We start from the raw sequence: 15,990 nt of genomic DNA on the forward strand, positions 1-15,990 counted from the left end.
GAAAGTGCAACGTCACTAAATGTACATATGTATGTACAACAATCTTTGAAATATATTTTTCAAAATAGAACATATGTAAGTAAATCAGTACTCCGCGTAACGATCTTGATGTTGGTAATTTTTTTCTTCACCAGTTGGCCATACTGTATTTCCACGAGAGGCAATAGGAAAAAGGGACGCCACTCTCCACTTTTCTGTTGGTCTATTTTAGTCCGCCATTTTTTTACTTCGGGAAGCGTGTAGTTCAGAGTGGTGTGTTGTCGTGCTTTTTTACAGAAATACTGACTTGGTAAGTAATTAAGTGATTCTAAACTACGTTCTATGTAATTTGTTGTCGTATAGAAACAGCATGTGCGTTCAGAAACGTAATTTAGTCACGATATTGATCATGATATTGTACCGCCAAGATACAGGATACTCGAATCACGCCATTTCGTGCTCGTCGAGTACCTATTTTCGCATAACGCTGCGTACGTTTTCCATTGCTTTTTACTTCAGGGACACAAACATTACTTATTATTCCATATAGTGTAACATAAAAGGGTAAACGGGTTCAGAAAATTGGAAAACGGTTGCAATCGTATTACACGTATGTATATACGTGGTAATCGTATATACATACATGGGTAAAGTATGTGTGGTCGGTGTATGCGTGCGTATGCTTTCTTCGTCGCACCTCCTCGGTAGCTATTTGTGTAGCTCGATTACTCTAGGTTACTGTAATTTTCCATCAAAATTTACATGAAAAATTAAAAACAAAATACGCTGTTTTGTACTTGGGTATCTAATAGATCAAATCTGCATTTGCGATTGTTTTTGTGGACGTGAATAACGCGCAATATTGGAGGGATTAAACCAACACTTTTACTTTTTTAGATTCATAAACGCGTCAATTTTCTTACCGTAGGATCGTTTACAATAACAAGTATCGTCTTGAGGTTCTTTAATTTCTTAAGTCAAATTAAAAAAGCTACACGATTCTGACGAGTAAGCGAATGAAGCGAATGAAGCGAATGAAGCGAATGAAGCGAATGAAATAATTGTTCATTCTTATAATAACTTTTCGTATTATCGTATGCGTTAAGAATGAAAAAGACGAGAAGCAAAGAAGCAAAGTAGTTCCCGCGTTGAATTATTTTTAGCATACAAAACGAATTTCGAGACAGTTCACTCACGGTAGATTTCTGAATGTACTCGGTTCACGCGATTCATTGTACTGCAGTTGATTGTCAGAGGTCGCTAGTGGAACGCAGAAACGGAGAAGCGGACGCGGCCAGTAAGACGCCATTGTTAGATTGCGTTCCCTTCTGTAAAGTCGCGTACGTAGTGCTGGTGTGAGGTATTTCGCTAAAAATTATACGCAGTAGCTGTCGGTGAGTTACGAGAAAACATACGATAGGTTGAATGCGAAAGGTGCGTAATAATTGTTGGTAAATGTAATTACGTGTACTTGGTGAACCGTGAAACTAGTGCGCCATTTCGACAAGGTCGGTTCGCTCTTTGTACTGCGTGCTTTCATACAGTATTAGATGCTCGTCGTACCTTGGATTCGTTCTTTTCATCCTGTTCGTCTAAAGATTCGAAAATTAACTGCATTTCACAGCTATTGTGAAGTCACTTTTAGTGACTTTTACGTGAAATTATTTCGATGCACGCGATTCAAGTAATCGAGCAGAATCACAACGACTCCCGAAATTCGAAAACTTGGATCGTTAGGAAAATGGTGGAAAGAAGCATCCTAGAGTGTGTGTGTGTGTGTGTGTGTGTGCGAGAGTGAGGGGGGGTGGGGGGTGCGGCGAGCAATAGGGTGGGAGCAGAGAGCAGGGGTCTAAACAATCGCGTCATCATCGGGTATCCTTGACGAATTGCTTGGTTCGTTTAGCGATATGTTTTTTCGCGTACAAAACTGAATCGGTTAAATGGTATTGCGATTAAAACGGGGACAGACAGCGGTGCGTTTCAATGTATATGATGTATGTAAGTAACGCGGCATCACGTCGCCGCGTAGATTCTTGTTAATAACTAGAAACGTTGATTATCTTTTCGTCGCAAAACTTTTCCAGCATGCTGTATAGTATGTTCGTAACAAATGTTGTACATACACGAATTAGCTGTAAATAATATTTCAAATGTTTTGTTTGTGAAACTAGGTTCTAGAACGAGCCGAAAATGCCAGGTTTTAGTAGCGTTGGCACGTTTAAAATCTTTATCGGCAATTTAGCCGACAAGACGTCGAATGCTGATATTAAACCGTTGTTCGAGAAGTACGGAAAGGTTGTAGAATGCGACGTGGTGAAAAATTATGGATTTGTGGTAAGTTTGAACTTTTCGATACGCAGCAATTTGTTTAAAAAAATTGTACATGGCGAAGTTACATGGAATGTTCGAAGGTTGACATTCTTGCCCCTCTTTCTTTCACTTATTTTCACTTTTTCTTATTTCTTTTTACCTGTCGTTGTAAGGGACAAGTATTATGAGATGATATTATGTTCAACAGCATATGGAAAACGAAGAGGCAGGGAGAAACGCGATACAAAATTTGAATGGACAAATAGTTCATGGGCAGCCAATTAAATGCGAGGCTGCGAAGAGTCGTAAGGGGCCAAACACTCCTACGACAAAAATATTTGTTGGCAATCTCACAGATAATACGAAAGCCCCGCAAGTGCGGGAACTTTTCGCTAAATACGGCACAGTTGTAGAATGTGATATTGTGAGAAATTACGGCTTCGTTCATCTCGAAGCAACAGGTGATGTGAACGACGCTATCAAGGAACTGAACGGACAAATGGTAGATGGTCAACCAATGAAAGTTCAGATTTCTACGAGCAGAGTACGACAGAGGCCAGGAATGGGAGATCCTGAACAATGCTATCGATGCGGCCGCGGCGGTCATTGGTCCAAGGAATGTCCGAAAGGAGGAATGGGAGGAGGTCCGGATAGAAACGGATACAGGGACCGAATGTTTGGACGCGACCCGTACCCTCCACCGCCGCCACCACCGTTCCTTCGGGATCGGTTAATGGGTGGTGGCCGCTTTGGAGTAAGTACTTATTTCTTTTTCTTCTTCTTCTTCTTTGTATTTCTATTTTTTTTTTTTTTAAATTATTTTACACGATAATCCAAGAGAATGTACGTTTGTCGTTGAGCTGGTGCTAACGGAGAGGCAAAGATGTATTAACGCGTTGGACTTTTCTTTTTCTTTCACAGGACTACGAAAGCTACTATGACAGAAGGGGCTTCGAGGACACCAGGGATCTCTACGAGAGGCGGTTTACGGGTATGACAGGGCCCTGTGACATGGGAAGTTCCATGTGCGGGCTTGACTTTCCACCAATGACAATGCCACCTCTACCCCCAAGACGAGACCCAATGCCTCCTATGCCTCCTCTAGGTATGGGATCCATGCGCGACACCGGCTTCTCCCGTGGCAACGAGTATGGCATGTTCAGCCGCCGATCACCCCCTCCAAGTGGCAACAACGGCCGGTTCAGGTGAGTAGAGTCATCGTGTACCGACTGCCCATTCGTCCGACTTAACATTGTGAACGTTCCAGGCTGGATTAACAGCTCATGCGAATTGGGGTTCGGTGATTCGTCGACATTTTATATATATCATTATATATATATATATATATATATATTATATGTGTATATATATATATATATATATATATACATACACATGCACACACACATATCCATACCATATTGTCTTCCTTACGAATCTTAAATTTCTTTTTTTTTTTCTTTTTTCTTTGTCTTTGTCCGTTCGAGTATCGTTGTTTCTTAGAAAAGCGGAAATTTCTCCGATTGGTCGTATACATACACGTTTACAGGTATATGTGCTTACGGCACGCTCGCGTGTAAATACGTCTACGATTTGTACATTGATACGCAATATGTCCTTAGATTGGGCAATATTCAATTGTACTCGTTTGGCCAGCGATGAAACTTGGATACCGTAAACGTTGCTCATTTGCGTTTAGTCGTTGAATCGAATCCGTGCATAGCTGCATCTTTCCGGTTTATTTATTTTTTCTTTTCGTAACACAGACATACATAGGATGGGATGTGTTGTTAAAGTTGTATGCCTCGGAAACTGGATTCTCCGAGCCGAAACGGTTGAAACAGCCCTTTACCATCGTTTTACAATTCGCGGTTTCGTTTTCGAGATAGGACTGTTTTAAAATTGGCTGTTTAACGTTTCGAGCGTTCCGAGCGCTTCGATGAAACCCGATTGAAATCGAGCGAATAATTGGACACGTGGTCGCGGGTATCTACTGTCGGCATAATTACCCCTTTCAAACATTAATATAGCGTATGTCGCGCTACGACATAGTATCTAGGGGGGATTGTATAAGGTGAGAGTGCTTACCTCTCTAATCGCACATCAACAATTCGTTGGGTCGTATGTAGTGGTGGTAAGCTCTGATGTCTAGCTGTTCATTACGAGAAAGGAAATAGAAAATTACAAAATGATGATACAGGGGGGTGTGTTTTTTTTTTTTTTTTCGTTTCTTCTGGCACGGAGAGTCTGTAGCTTTCGAATGATACAACTTGTTTGGAAAACACGGAGTGAATATAGATGAATGAGTGCTTGTTCGAATGGACGTGTCTGTCTGTCTGTCGAATATGTAACGCGTGGTCGTGTTGTTTATATATCGCATATCGTATGTTTCTGTTCTTTTGCGTGTAGTTGAGACAATATAATTGGTAATTTTTTATTTTATTTTTTTTTTCATTTTTTTATTTTTTTTTCTAATTCAAGTACGAGTGTCGACCCGATGCCCACATGAGTGCAGAGTCTGCGTAATAAAATGTTAATTGTAATATGACGCTTGGACGTTTCTGTACATTCTAAATTTCAGTGCACCTCAGGCTGCGTACCATCTTTGTCCATGAACGCGGGCAACCCTAGAGAGACAGTCCCGGGCCAACGTTCAAGTCGTGCAAGAGTAAGTCTTTGACCACTTTTGTTAGCGAGTAGTCGTACCTCGTTCTTGTCGCTGACGCGCATTCTATACGAGCAGCTCCCCTCACTTGAATTAATAGAAATAAATACGCGTGAAATTCCGGGTCTCGACTGATCGTACCTTGAACATGTCGACTGCTCTTCTAGGGATGTCCCTGTTCATAGACTCTCTTGATCCATGGCGTTAACTGCGAGATTGGCCTGTATGTCTCTCATAAATCCTTTGTGTTTCAAGCGCTCCCTATTACGTACATCACTCAACCGGGAGTGGCGCGGAGGCCTGGGATGAAGAAACGTTCCTAAGGAATGCGAACTAGATTTCTTGATCGCACTACCGCGAGCCAGGATATGCGATTCTACACGATTCTAACAAACTCTCGTACGCTGTAGATAGAAAAGAAAAGAAAAGAAAAGAAAACGAAACGAAACGATAAAAAGAAAATAAAAGAAAAACAAGCAAACAAAAAGAAAAGAGTAAGGGTTGACGCGATTTTCAGGAATGACGCCTATCGATTATCTTTGAAACGTCTTGTAAGTAGAAATCAGCTTTCCAGACGTATTGGACAGTAAGTTTTGATATCGCCGGTTCGCAATAATAGTTGCTCAGGCCAGTTTCCAATAATGGATATGCATACCCCTCTTCAAATAGTCTGCTTAGTCTCGCTTTCAACGTACAATTTTCGACTCTGATAATTGTGACTTTGCACAAGAACATTTTTTCTTTTGTTATTCATTCTTCGTCTTGCGTTAGAAAAAGGGAAAAGGTTACGATACATACCACGTTTCCGTACACGTATTTTAAGTATTCTTTACCTTCTTTTGGTTCTTAGCTAATCGTTCTTCTTCTTTTTTCCTTTCTTTTTTTTTTTACGTTGTTTTGCTTATCGTCTGTCTGAAACGTATCGTTATTGTTTCTCTCCTCGTTTTTCTTTCCGTTACTTTTTTCGTGCAGATTATACGCAGGACTTTCTCTAGCTTGTTTCTGTAAGATCGCTTCGTCAACGGGGTATAAAATAGCGTTAATTGGTTGAAAAGTTGATATCGTTTGAACGTTTAGACGCTGAATCGTGTTCAAGGTTTAATGAAATCGGTCCGAAACGGCGATAGATGTCGTTAAAAAAAGCTACAAACACATTGTTTACGTATATACATACGAGCATATATATATATATATATATATATAAGTACATGCATTACACAGGTAGTTGTAACAAACTCGAAAATTACGATCCATAGTTCTTGAAGCTGACTTCTACTCGCGAGGTTCAAAGCTTTTCATGTATGTAAAATTCATTCGCAAACTTTCAAATAGAAAACAGAATTGATTGAATTTCTCAATCCTTCTGAATACTTTGAATTTGTTGTTGCACGTTACCTTATTACCCTATATAATCCCAGCCTGGGCTGCAAACGGCTCGTTTACATTCTGAATATTGAATGATGATGTTCGTACAATTCGAATAATTTGAACAATCGCATGGGTTCAAAATCCAGTCTACCGTTGTCTGCCTCATATGACTGGCTATAAAAAAAAAGAAAGAAAGAAAGAAAGAAAGAAAAAATATGTCGTGTTTTGCCGTTACGAAGCTGTTGTATCCTATTGCGCGTATATTTGTACGTTTCATTGTTTCAGTTCATTTCAATTACTTTCAAGTGATTTCAACAAACGTGTATCTCGCGTCGAACAAAGCGAATACAGATACTCTGCGCTTTTTGCATCAGTATCGTATCGTTTATAGGTAGAATCGAAGCGCGTGCAGTAAACGTGCGAGTTTAGAACAGATTGAAATGACATGCTTCCAAATGCTGTCCATCGAATGCTATTCTTTCTCGTTCTCGTTCTTCCTTGCCTTTGAAAGTGCTGAATTCCTTTGTATCGTTGAAAATTATGGATCCAGGGGTTGTTGTTGTTGCTGTTGTTGAAGTGGTGCTTCAGATCTCGAATGACCGTTTAAGATTAGCAGTGAACAAACTTGTTCCTATGTTTCCTGGTGTTTCTTCACCTTTCATTACCTACCTTGACAGTCATATTAGGCAGAACGCAATCACTTTTCTTTGATTTTGAATATATGTACAGGGACTAATTCACAAAGTTAAGCCTTGGACAAGGGAGCAAGTTACCGGTATATGTTGATCTTTGATCATCCGTAGATTCGATTATTTATTATACCCGCTGTTATAGTAGAGGCATGTACGAGGACTTCAGCCGAGATTCATTCGAAGAGCGTAGGTAAGTAGACGCGTGATGGGTTGATGGGTTGATGGGTTGATGGGTTGCGCGTCAGCCCGATTCGTGAAACGTGAATTCGATTGTTGTCGCTGATATAGATTCAACTAACTTTATCCTCTTCTTTACGAGCTACGGTACGACATCGCCGAATTGCCTCGGTCTTATTAACAATTGAATATTTTCAATTTACCACGAACGTTGTCCGACGAAGAAGCTGCTTCACAGCGAAACGATAAATGCGGCGAAACGTACGGTTTCGTAAAGAAGTGAATGCTCCGAGTACGCGCATCTCGTTTGAATAAAAATGGTCTGTCCTCGTCGGTGAGAAACAGACGTACGTTTATGGTACAAGTTGTTGGGGCGTATTAGCGAGAAAAACGAGGAAGTACATACTCTTTATATGATTTAAATTGGACGCTGTTTTTTTCATTTTCTCTAATTTTGTTTCTTTTTTAATCTCTTTTAATCTCTTTTAATCTTTTTTAATCAATCTTTTTCCCGCTTCTCTCAATGTCTCCCCGCACCTTTGGTAAGACGCAGTATGTGCGTACGTATGCGCTTATATTATTTAGATGCGAGCATTTGTGCATACGCGCGTACCTATGTATCTCGTTCTTTCCGACGATCGATAGATCGTGTAATTTTATTCTTTTTTTTTCCCCCGTAGTACTCTATGTACCCTTGTCTACTTACCTATTTGCCCTGTTTTGTATCTCACAAGTTGTTCCTCGCTTAGCCCGTGTTTTGAAATCGTTTGATCGATCTCGTGTAACTGACGTAGCTTCATTTTGGTTACCAGACCGGGATTACGAGGGCCATCGCCGTCGCGCCGGTTCGCACCATACTAAATCGTCGCGTCGGGCTCGGATCGGTCTCGGATCGGTCTCTGTGTCTCTGTCGGGTCTGTCGGGTCTGTCTCTGTGTGTCGCTAGCAGGAAGCCTCGGGACCGAGATACTCTTGGCCGTCTATCGATCTGCACGCGCGAAGATCTACTACCCATTCGGCCGCTCTAGCGGAATCGGAACATGTATTTCCCTCTTTGCTATATGCGCCATTTACACGGAATAAGCGGAAAGAAAAAGAAAGAAAAAAAGCAAAATGTCTGGCGAATTAAGCAGCAAACAAAACGAAAATGAGTTCGATCGAATCGCAAGCTTTTCTTGCGCCCCTTTATTTTACCTTTATTTCCAGTTTTCCTATTCCCGACACGTAAAATTTTTCGTCGTCGTCGTCGTCGTCGTCGTCGTCGTCGCCGCCGCCAACATCGTCTCCGTTGCCGCCAACGCCGTCGTCGTCGTCGTCGTCATCGTCCTCGTCCTCGTCGTTGTCGTCCCCTTCGACTTCGACTTCGACTTCGTCGTCGTCGTCGTCGTCGTCGTCGTCGTCGTCGTCGTCGTCGTCGTCGTCGTCATCGTCTTCGCCTTCGCCGCCGTCACCGCAACCACCATCACTTCCGGTATCGTTGTAATTCGCTGTTCGACACCTGCCGTGTCCCGTTACCACCCCTCGCTCACCCATCACCAAACGTGTCCTTTCTATTCTCATCGCTCATACCTGATCTCGTTCGTCCCAAAAGTGCGTGAAATTAGGCGTCTACATCGTATTTTATTTAGTATCGAGTCGATGGGTTCGTTTTCTCGATGTAAGAAACCGGCATCCTCCTACCGACATGCAATTTTTCGACTCGTAATAGACTTTTTTATCGAAAGTGGTGCAAGGGTTTGCAAACGAGAACAAAGAAGAAATTGGAAAAATCATTTTGGTAGGACGATGCTTACGACGACGATACGTACCATGTGATTTTAATGCTCGTTTTTTGTGACGATGACGAGCGCGCGCGTCCACGCCAACTCCCATATACACAGAAATGCACACGTGCCGTTGTCGCTTCGATAGGGTTACTTTTTTTTTCTTTCTTTTTTTGGACGAGACAATTCAGTCGACCGAAACCGTACGCGAAAATGTAAATTCTCGGTGACGGAATGTTTCTATCGACGAGCGGTCGATCGATGTAAGCGTGCGTCGGCGGTCGCGTTTGAAAAGCATCGAAATAGCATAACCCACCTTTTTCGCGTCGTGACCACGCAAAAATCGGATGGTCGTGTGAATGTATAGTTTGGAGAGCGCGCGTTAGTTCAGTCGCGATCGTCGGACGTTTCGCGGCTCGACTTCGTACGGACTTCCTTTCCCGATGAGTTTGATCAAACGTAATTGTAAAAGAAAAGACGGCTTTTTGTTTAAATCATTGCACAGATCAAGTATAAGCTACGTTTGCTGCTTACCGTTTCTAGACATAATCGACACGAACAAGAACGTACTGCGCGTGACCGATCAATCGTAATTTTTTCGCTGCTTGACGTTCAACATTTTCTTCCTTTACGTGGCATATATATATATATATATGTATGTATATGTATATGTATATGTATATGTATATGCAGACAGTCTATCTATATCGTTAGCGCCACCAAACTCGTATTATTAAATCAATACGAAAAAAAAAAACAAAAAAAAAACGTAACACGCGAATAAAGAAACAGAGAGAACGTGAAATACGTATATCGTGTTCAGCTTCCACTAAGATTTCTAATAATTATCCCTCCGTCGAAAACGAAAGGAGGAAAAAGCGTGCGGGTTTTATCGTTTGAACTGCTGATCATCGATTAGGATGAGCGTACTTGAAAAATTCCGATTCCAAATACGAAAATACACGGTAGATTGGTAGGATGCGTCGATTCTGTATGGGAAGTCAACTGGGTCGTGCGAACATTATATCGTTAGCCTGTAGTCACGTAATATCGTTTTATTAACATATTAGAATTAATTAAAATAAAAAGTTAACTGATGATTAATATACGGTAATCGCAACTGCGCTCCGTTTAGCTTACGCATACGTACGTGTATATCGACGATCACCGTTTCTAGTTTCAAGCAGCGTGTATAGATACACGTTTACCGTGTAATAACTTTTATTCTCGTTTTCTGTTTAGCCTTTTTTCTCTCTCGTTTCTTTCATAATACGACCTGTTTTTTTCATGATAATTACATTAATAATAATCATACTGATAATGGATAAAGAAACCAATGTAATAAGAACAATGTACTTGTGGAATTCACAAAAAAAAACGGCGTTTCGTGTTCTTTAATCATGAATTGAACTGTTCTGCGTTACTCAAGCCCACCCTTGGCCAAAATATGATCCCGTCCGTCCGTTAGTCCGTTAGTCCGTTAGTCCGTTAGTCCGCTAGTCCGTATTCAATTCCCTCGCGAGATAGAATCGTCTGATGCGACGATGGAAGTAATCGACGTCGACGGAAAGGAAAGGGACGAACGCGCTTTCCTGGCTTCCTGCGCGTCGCGACGTCGCGTCGTCGGGCGCGTGTTACAGTCGACCGCGATTCGCCGCGATTTTCAATCTCGCTTTCAGTTTCCTAAATCATTTATCTTCTATTCCTATCCTGTGTATTGTATACTTTCCGTCTGTACATCGGCAAATCAGTTTGCGAATGGACGAACATTATACTTTCCTAAAATCAATTCGTCTCTATGTATTCGAATTTTCTCGTTTCCGCCTTTATACCGATTGATGCGTCGCGTACTAGAAATCACGGGACGCTGCACACATCCAGATCCGTAAGAATTCTCTCGTGTACGGATACCGTTTTACGGCGATCTCTATACCGCGATAAGACGAGTTCAATTTAAAACAAACGAGTAAAACAAAAGTATAGACTTTTTACGAAAAAAGAAAAAAAGGAAGCATGCAAGTTTGGAAACACGCGTATAGTTTTCCAGACGACTGTTCCCTTGCGAATCTTCAATTTTCGGATAAAAATCAGCCGTCAGTTACAACGCGTCTCGTGTATCTTTCTTCTCGACGATTCCTTCTCGATACGCGTAAGAATCTCTGCTATTTGTACGTCGTTTGTAATTTATTCGATGATCCGGACGACGCGTGTAATCCAGAGAACGTAAAACGAGGATAAGAGATAGCGTAAGAGTAACAGAAAAAAAAAAAAAAAAATGAAATTTACCTATTAATACGATACCTATCGAAGATTACGTTGTATCGAAATAAAATAGGTTGGGAAAAAAGGTACGGGATAATTCGTGCACACACACACAGTCTCGTAACCTTATGAACGTAAAATCATGGTACATATATGGTAGTTTTGATAAGGTCGTTTCGAACGTTCGAACCGTTGGTACCGTTCGAGTTCGCATACATCGTCGCCGTCGGGCTGTAGCCGTATTGAGAAATGATCGACCAGAATCGAAACACGCACCCACGCACGCTTCGGATTTCCGGAAACACGTATACCTTCAGAGTTCCCTCACGGAATCACACGAGTATAAAAAAGCGCGATGTATGCGTATCAACCGTGTTGCGTTGATGACGCGTGACACACGCGACTTTTCAGAGACGGACGGCTCGTGTGAAAACGGAAGATGCTGACGAAAAAGCTGCTCCATGCATTAGAGAAACACGAAACGGAAACACACCGTGCTAGAAATCGGACTTTGCAATATGTAATACGTGCGTGGTGCGCGATATCAATCAACTAATAGAATCTCCTACATAACACGGGAATAGGGACGTGCGATTGTTCGCAGGCGTGACGAATAAATCGTGACGATCGCGTCTCGTGCCGCCGCCGGGTCGTCGTCGGTTGCCAGTTACCAAACGGAAAACGAAAAACGGAAAAACGAAATTCAAAATAACAAAAAACAAAAAAAGAAACTGATAGAGAGACGCGCCACGAGGAAATGTAAAGATACCATGCATATTGTAATGTGATGTATGATAATAGGACACCATAGCCCCTACCTGAAATGCTTGCGGACAATCGTGGAAGAAGGAGCTGCTGAGCCATTCTCATCGTCTATCGACGACGACGGCGACTACCCGGAAGGAAAGGGAAAGAGAAAAAGAAGTAAAGTGAGAAATGAGAATGAACCGTACAAACAGAGAAATTAGAGATAGAGAGAGAGATAGAGAGATAGAGAGAGAGAGAGAGAGCGGGAGAGAGAGAGAGAGTGAGAAAGAGAGAAGGGCTGTAGGGAGGCAGATGGTTTGGATCAAGACATCAACGCGTATCCTGTATAGCAAGGTAATTGTCGACCAGACAGAACTTCGTCGACGCTTGGCGTCTCCTGGTAGATCCGGCCAAGCAGATATACGGGCGCAGAGATGTAAAATCACCTCGGTATCAAGGCAAGTTTATCCATACCATTTTCATTCGTGTAAAAAAGCAAATAAAGTGAAATCTTTGCTCATATTAAAATTCTTCTTTACACTTTTCTCTAGCAATAGAACCTTTTGAAGACCATGTTTTCTTTCTTAGGAGATGCGGCGGTGAAGCGCGCATGCACGCGCACCCGAACATACTGAAATCTGTAATAGAAATCCAGACAATGGTGATGCTGCGGCATACCTACGCCTCAGCGCTTCTTTCTCCTACCTAATGAACGGGGTTTGTTATATTTTTCTCTACAGCGTGAAAGCACAAAGGTAACCGTAACCGTAACCGTAACCGTAAACGCAAACGCAAACGCAAAGTCCAAGTCCTTTTCTTTCTTTATTTTCCTCTTATACACATCTTCCAAGTATCGAAACGTGCGATAACAAGATTCGCCGCTTTATACGCTAAATCGATTCTCGTTAAACAATTTCGTTCTCATATTTTTTTTTTTATTTACCAATCATTTCACCACCGTACAAATTTTTATTCCTTTATTTTTTTCATTTCATCTTTTTCCTTTTCACGTTACAATAAACGTGTACAAAGGATGCGTCACGCGTATTACGGTAAACACGCGTATTGCACGCCGTCAAAGTGTCGTGTATTTAATTGTACAAATTTTAGAACGGTAAGTAGAGTAGAGGAGTTGATAAATATTTCGCAAAAAAATAAATAATAAAAACTAAGAAAAGAAAAGAAAAGAAAAGAAAAGAAAAGAAAAGAAAAGAAAAGAACAATTGTTACGTCTTTTTATGCGATAGTGTTTTTGCAAAAAATTTTCAACGGTATTAAACGATAAGAATTCTTTGCCGCATGTGATTTGTAACGTACATACGTATGTAGAATAGTATGATACGCATCCCCATCATTTACCGCGTAAAGTTTCGTCAGATATCAAAGTGGAAAAAGATCAGTCAACTAAGTATTGGCTGTATCGTTGTTTCTTCGATGAAATAGGATAAATTAAATAACATTATTTCTTTTTAGTCCAATTGAACAAACCGAACAACGATTATGTATTATCGCGTATTTACATGAACAAGAAAGCGAATCGTTTTACTGAATAGTTTTATTTGTCAAGTATACGGTGTTGAAATCGAATTCGATACAGGTACAAAGTATTTTTATTTTTAGTTTATGCTCAATGTTAATTTAACAGCCCGCCCGTCCACGGACCGCATATGTAATAAGCGGTGTTTTTACAAACGTCTTGCGTCTTGCGTCTATGTAATTTTTTAAAGCAGGTATGCAGAAAAACTCGATCTTTCATGCTTTGTTTGCTTTTCAACGCAAGTTTTTATAGTTTGTTGGTAATCGCGGTAACAGATCGACGTAAAGGGTACGAAGCGATAACATTGATGATAGCATAACTATGCAAATATCGCTAAAAATAAACAATATTTCGATGACTAGTATTCGTTGTGAAATACGGAATTGCTTCGTTGCGCGGCTCAGTGGCGCGCCGATATTATTCGCGAACGTTACGTTTGAAATCGTTCTTCTCGGTTAGCTGAAGTTGTAACAAATGGCTGTGGATTTACGGTATGATCGATTCGTGCTACAGGCAATTTTTCTTCAATTGTTTCTTTATTTTTTCTCTTTCTATTTTTGTCGGTAATGTCAGCAGTAATGTCGGTGATATTTCTTTAAGAAATTCAATTTTAAGGTTAGGTTAGATTGAAATGCTGACGAAGGCATGCACGTTCCGTGCACGCGGTTGATCATGTGCTCGCATGCTTGAATCTTACACCCGGTTATATCGGTTCTTACATAATTCAATTACCAATTCTTTTTATTATTGCTTCTAACTTGTCAATTTTTCCTTGGTATAATTTCTATTAGACCTTTGTAATTATGTAGACACGTATGTAACGTAATTTATGTTTTTTCGATAATCTTCTATGTATGTACATACATATATAATATGTACATATGTATGTATGTATGTATGTACAATGTACATCCATACGGTGATGTAAGAAAAGATATAGGTTAAGGTTCTCTATACGAGCATAGAGAAAAACCGGTGTATGTACGGACTAGGCATTGTTGAAAAATTCTCATAACATTTTCATAACTGTTCGAAATAACATTTTATTTTTAATTTTCGAAATTTGATTAATATAAAAACGATAAAACGTTTCAGAGAAGGTCTACTGCTAGGCATGGGTAATCCCCTTCTTGATATTTCAGCAACTGTAGATGACGATTTTTTGAAAAAGTACCAGTTAAATTCTAACGATGCTATTCTTGCTCAAGAGAAACACAAACCCATGTACGATGAATTAATCGAACAATACAAGGCAAACTTTATCGCCGGAGGTTCTGTACAAAATACTATGAGAGTAGCACAAGTAAATTAAATTCTTTGTAACATATTAGTATATTAGTATATTACATATTAAGTTGCGTTGCGTTGCGTTGCGTTGCGTTGCGTTGCGTTGCGTTAACATCAAATGTTAAATGTTCTTTAGTGGTTTCTGGAAAAACCAAGAGTTGCCACTTACATGGGATGCGTCGGAGTAGATAAATATTCAAAAATTTTAGAGGAGAAAGCAAGAGCGGATGGCTTGAACGTTCGCTATCAATATACGAATAAAGAATCTACTGGTACCTGTGCAGTTCTTATTACTGGAAACGAACGATCTTTGTGCGCCAATTTGGCTGCTGCCAATTGCTTTTCGCTTTCGCATATAGAAGAAGCTGAAAATAAAAAGTTTCTACAAGCAGCGGAGTATATTTATGTTTCAGTATGTACAATCCAGATACAATCCGTCCTTCTGTCAAATTGACGACGAGCCGAGCAGTTTTAACGCAGCTTTCATTTTTTTCATTCCAGGGCTTCTTCTTAACCGTAAGTCCAGAAACGATCCAAGCAGTTGCTCAACATTCTTACGAAAGAAATAAAATGTTTATGATGAATCTTAGCGCACCTTTTTTGTGTGAATTTTATAAGGAGCCTATGCTAGCGGCTCTTCCATACGTCGATATTTTATTTGGTAACGAGATAGAAGCGGACACGTTTGCAAAAATAAACGATTTTCAAACAACTGATAGAAAAGAAATTGCATTGAAACTGTCGCAAATGAAAAAAATGAACGAGAAGAGGAAAAGAATTGTAGTGATAACGCAAGGTGCCGACAATATATTAGTAGCCAAAGATCACCAATTACTGGAATTTCCTGCTATTAAACTACCAAAAGAGAAAGTTGTCGACACAAATGGAGCAGGGGATGCTTTTGTTGGAGGTTCAGTTTGTTTCTCCTCAAGTTTTTGCCTACCTTAAAAATTCCTAACATTTTTAACATTTTTAACATTTTTAACATTTTTAACATTTCAGGTTTCTTGGCTCAACTTATACAAGGGAAAGACATTGAAGTTTGCGTTAAATGTGGTATTTGGGCTGCAACGCAAATTGTACAAAGATCTGGATGTACTTACGAAGGAAAACCTACCTTTGCTCTTTGATGCCTCTTAATCAGTTAGTAACTGTGAATTTTGTACTTAATAAACACACTTTAGCGTTTTTCACTTTGTTTCCT

General features: G+C 40.4%; 2 protein-coding genes across 19 annotated transcripts; both read left to right on the forward strand.

Moving 5' to 3' along the window:
* Nucleotides 1–183: 183 nt before the first annotated feature.
* Nucleotides 184–12,225, forward strand: LOC114879671 (RNA-binding protein lark). Of its 15 annotated transcripts, XM_046287354.1 has the most exons (7): nt 184–289; nt 2,151–2,313; nt 2,498–3,043; nt 3,211–3,280; nt 3,395–3,494; nt 7,157–7,204; nt 8,004–10,358. In XM_046287354.1, exons 2-7 carry the CDS (start codon nt 2,170–2,172, stop codon nt 8,050–8,052), a joined length of 957 nt encoding a protein of 318 aa, XP_046143310.1. In that variant the 5' UTR covers nt 184–289; nt 2,151–2,169; the 3' UTR covers nt 8,053–10,358. The 15 variants fall into 15 exon arrangements, 11 of the variants coding, with proteins under 11 accessions (XP_046143310.1, XP_029050667.1, XP_029050668.1 ...); XR_003789949.2 differs by lacking the exons at nt 7,157–7,204; nt 8,004–10,358 and adding exons at nt 4,871–4,957; nt 12,017–12,225 and having other exon boundaries at nt 3,211–3,494; XR_003789947.2 differs by lacking the exon at nt 7,157–7,204 and adding an exon at nt 4,871–4,957 and having other exon boundaries at nt 3,211–3,494.
* Nucleotides 12,226–12,550: 325 nt separating this feature from the next.
* LOC123987614 (adenosine kinase 2-like) lies at nt 12,551–15,974 on the forward strand. Of its 4 annotated transcripts, none has more exons than XM_029194830.2 (5): nt 12,551–12,717; nt 14,595–14,802; nt 14,923–15,198; nt 15,288–15,696; nt 15,789–15,974. In XM_029194830.2, exons 1-5 carry the CDS (start codon nt 12,671–12,673, stop codon nt 15,914–15,916), a joined length of 1,068 nt encoding a protein of 355 aa, XP_029050663.1. In that variant the 5' UTR covers nt 12,551–12,670; the 3' UTR covers nt 15,917–15,974. The 4 variants fall into 4 exon arrangements, with proteins under 4 accessions (XP_029050663.1, XP_046143312.1, XP_046143313.1 ...); XM_046287356.1 differs by having other exon boundaries at nt 12,551–12,679; XM_046287357.1 differs by lacking the exon at nt 12,551–12,717 and adding an exon at nt 12,724–13,692.
* Nucleotides 15,975–15,990: the final 16 nt, after the last annotated feature.

Source organism: Osmia bicornis, chromosome 10 (assembly GCF_907164935.1).
Source record: "Osmia bicornis bicornis chromosome 10, iOsmBic2.1, whole genome shotgun sequence".
In the NCBI taxonomy this organism is placed as follows: domain Eukaryota; kingdom Metazoa; phylum Arthropoda; class Insecta; order Hymenoptera; family Megachilidae; genus Osmia; species Osmia bicornis.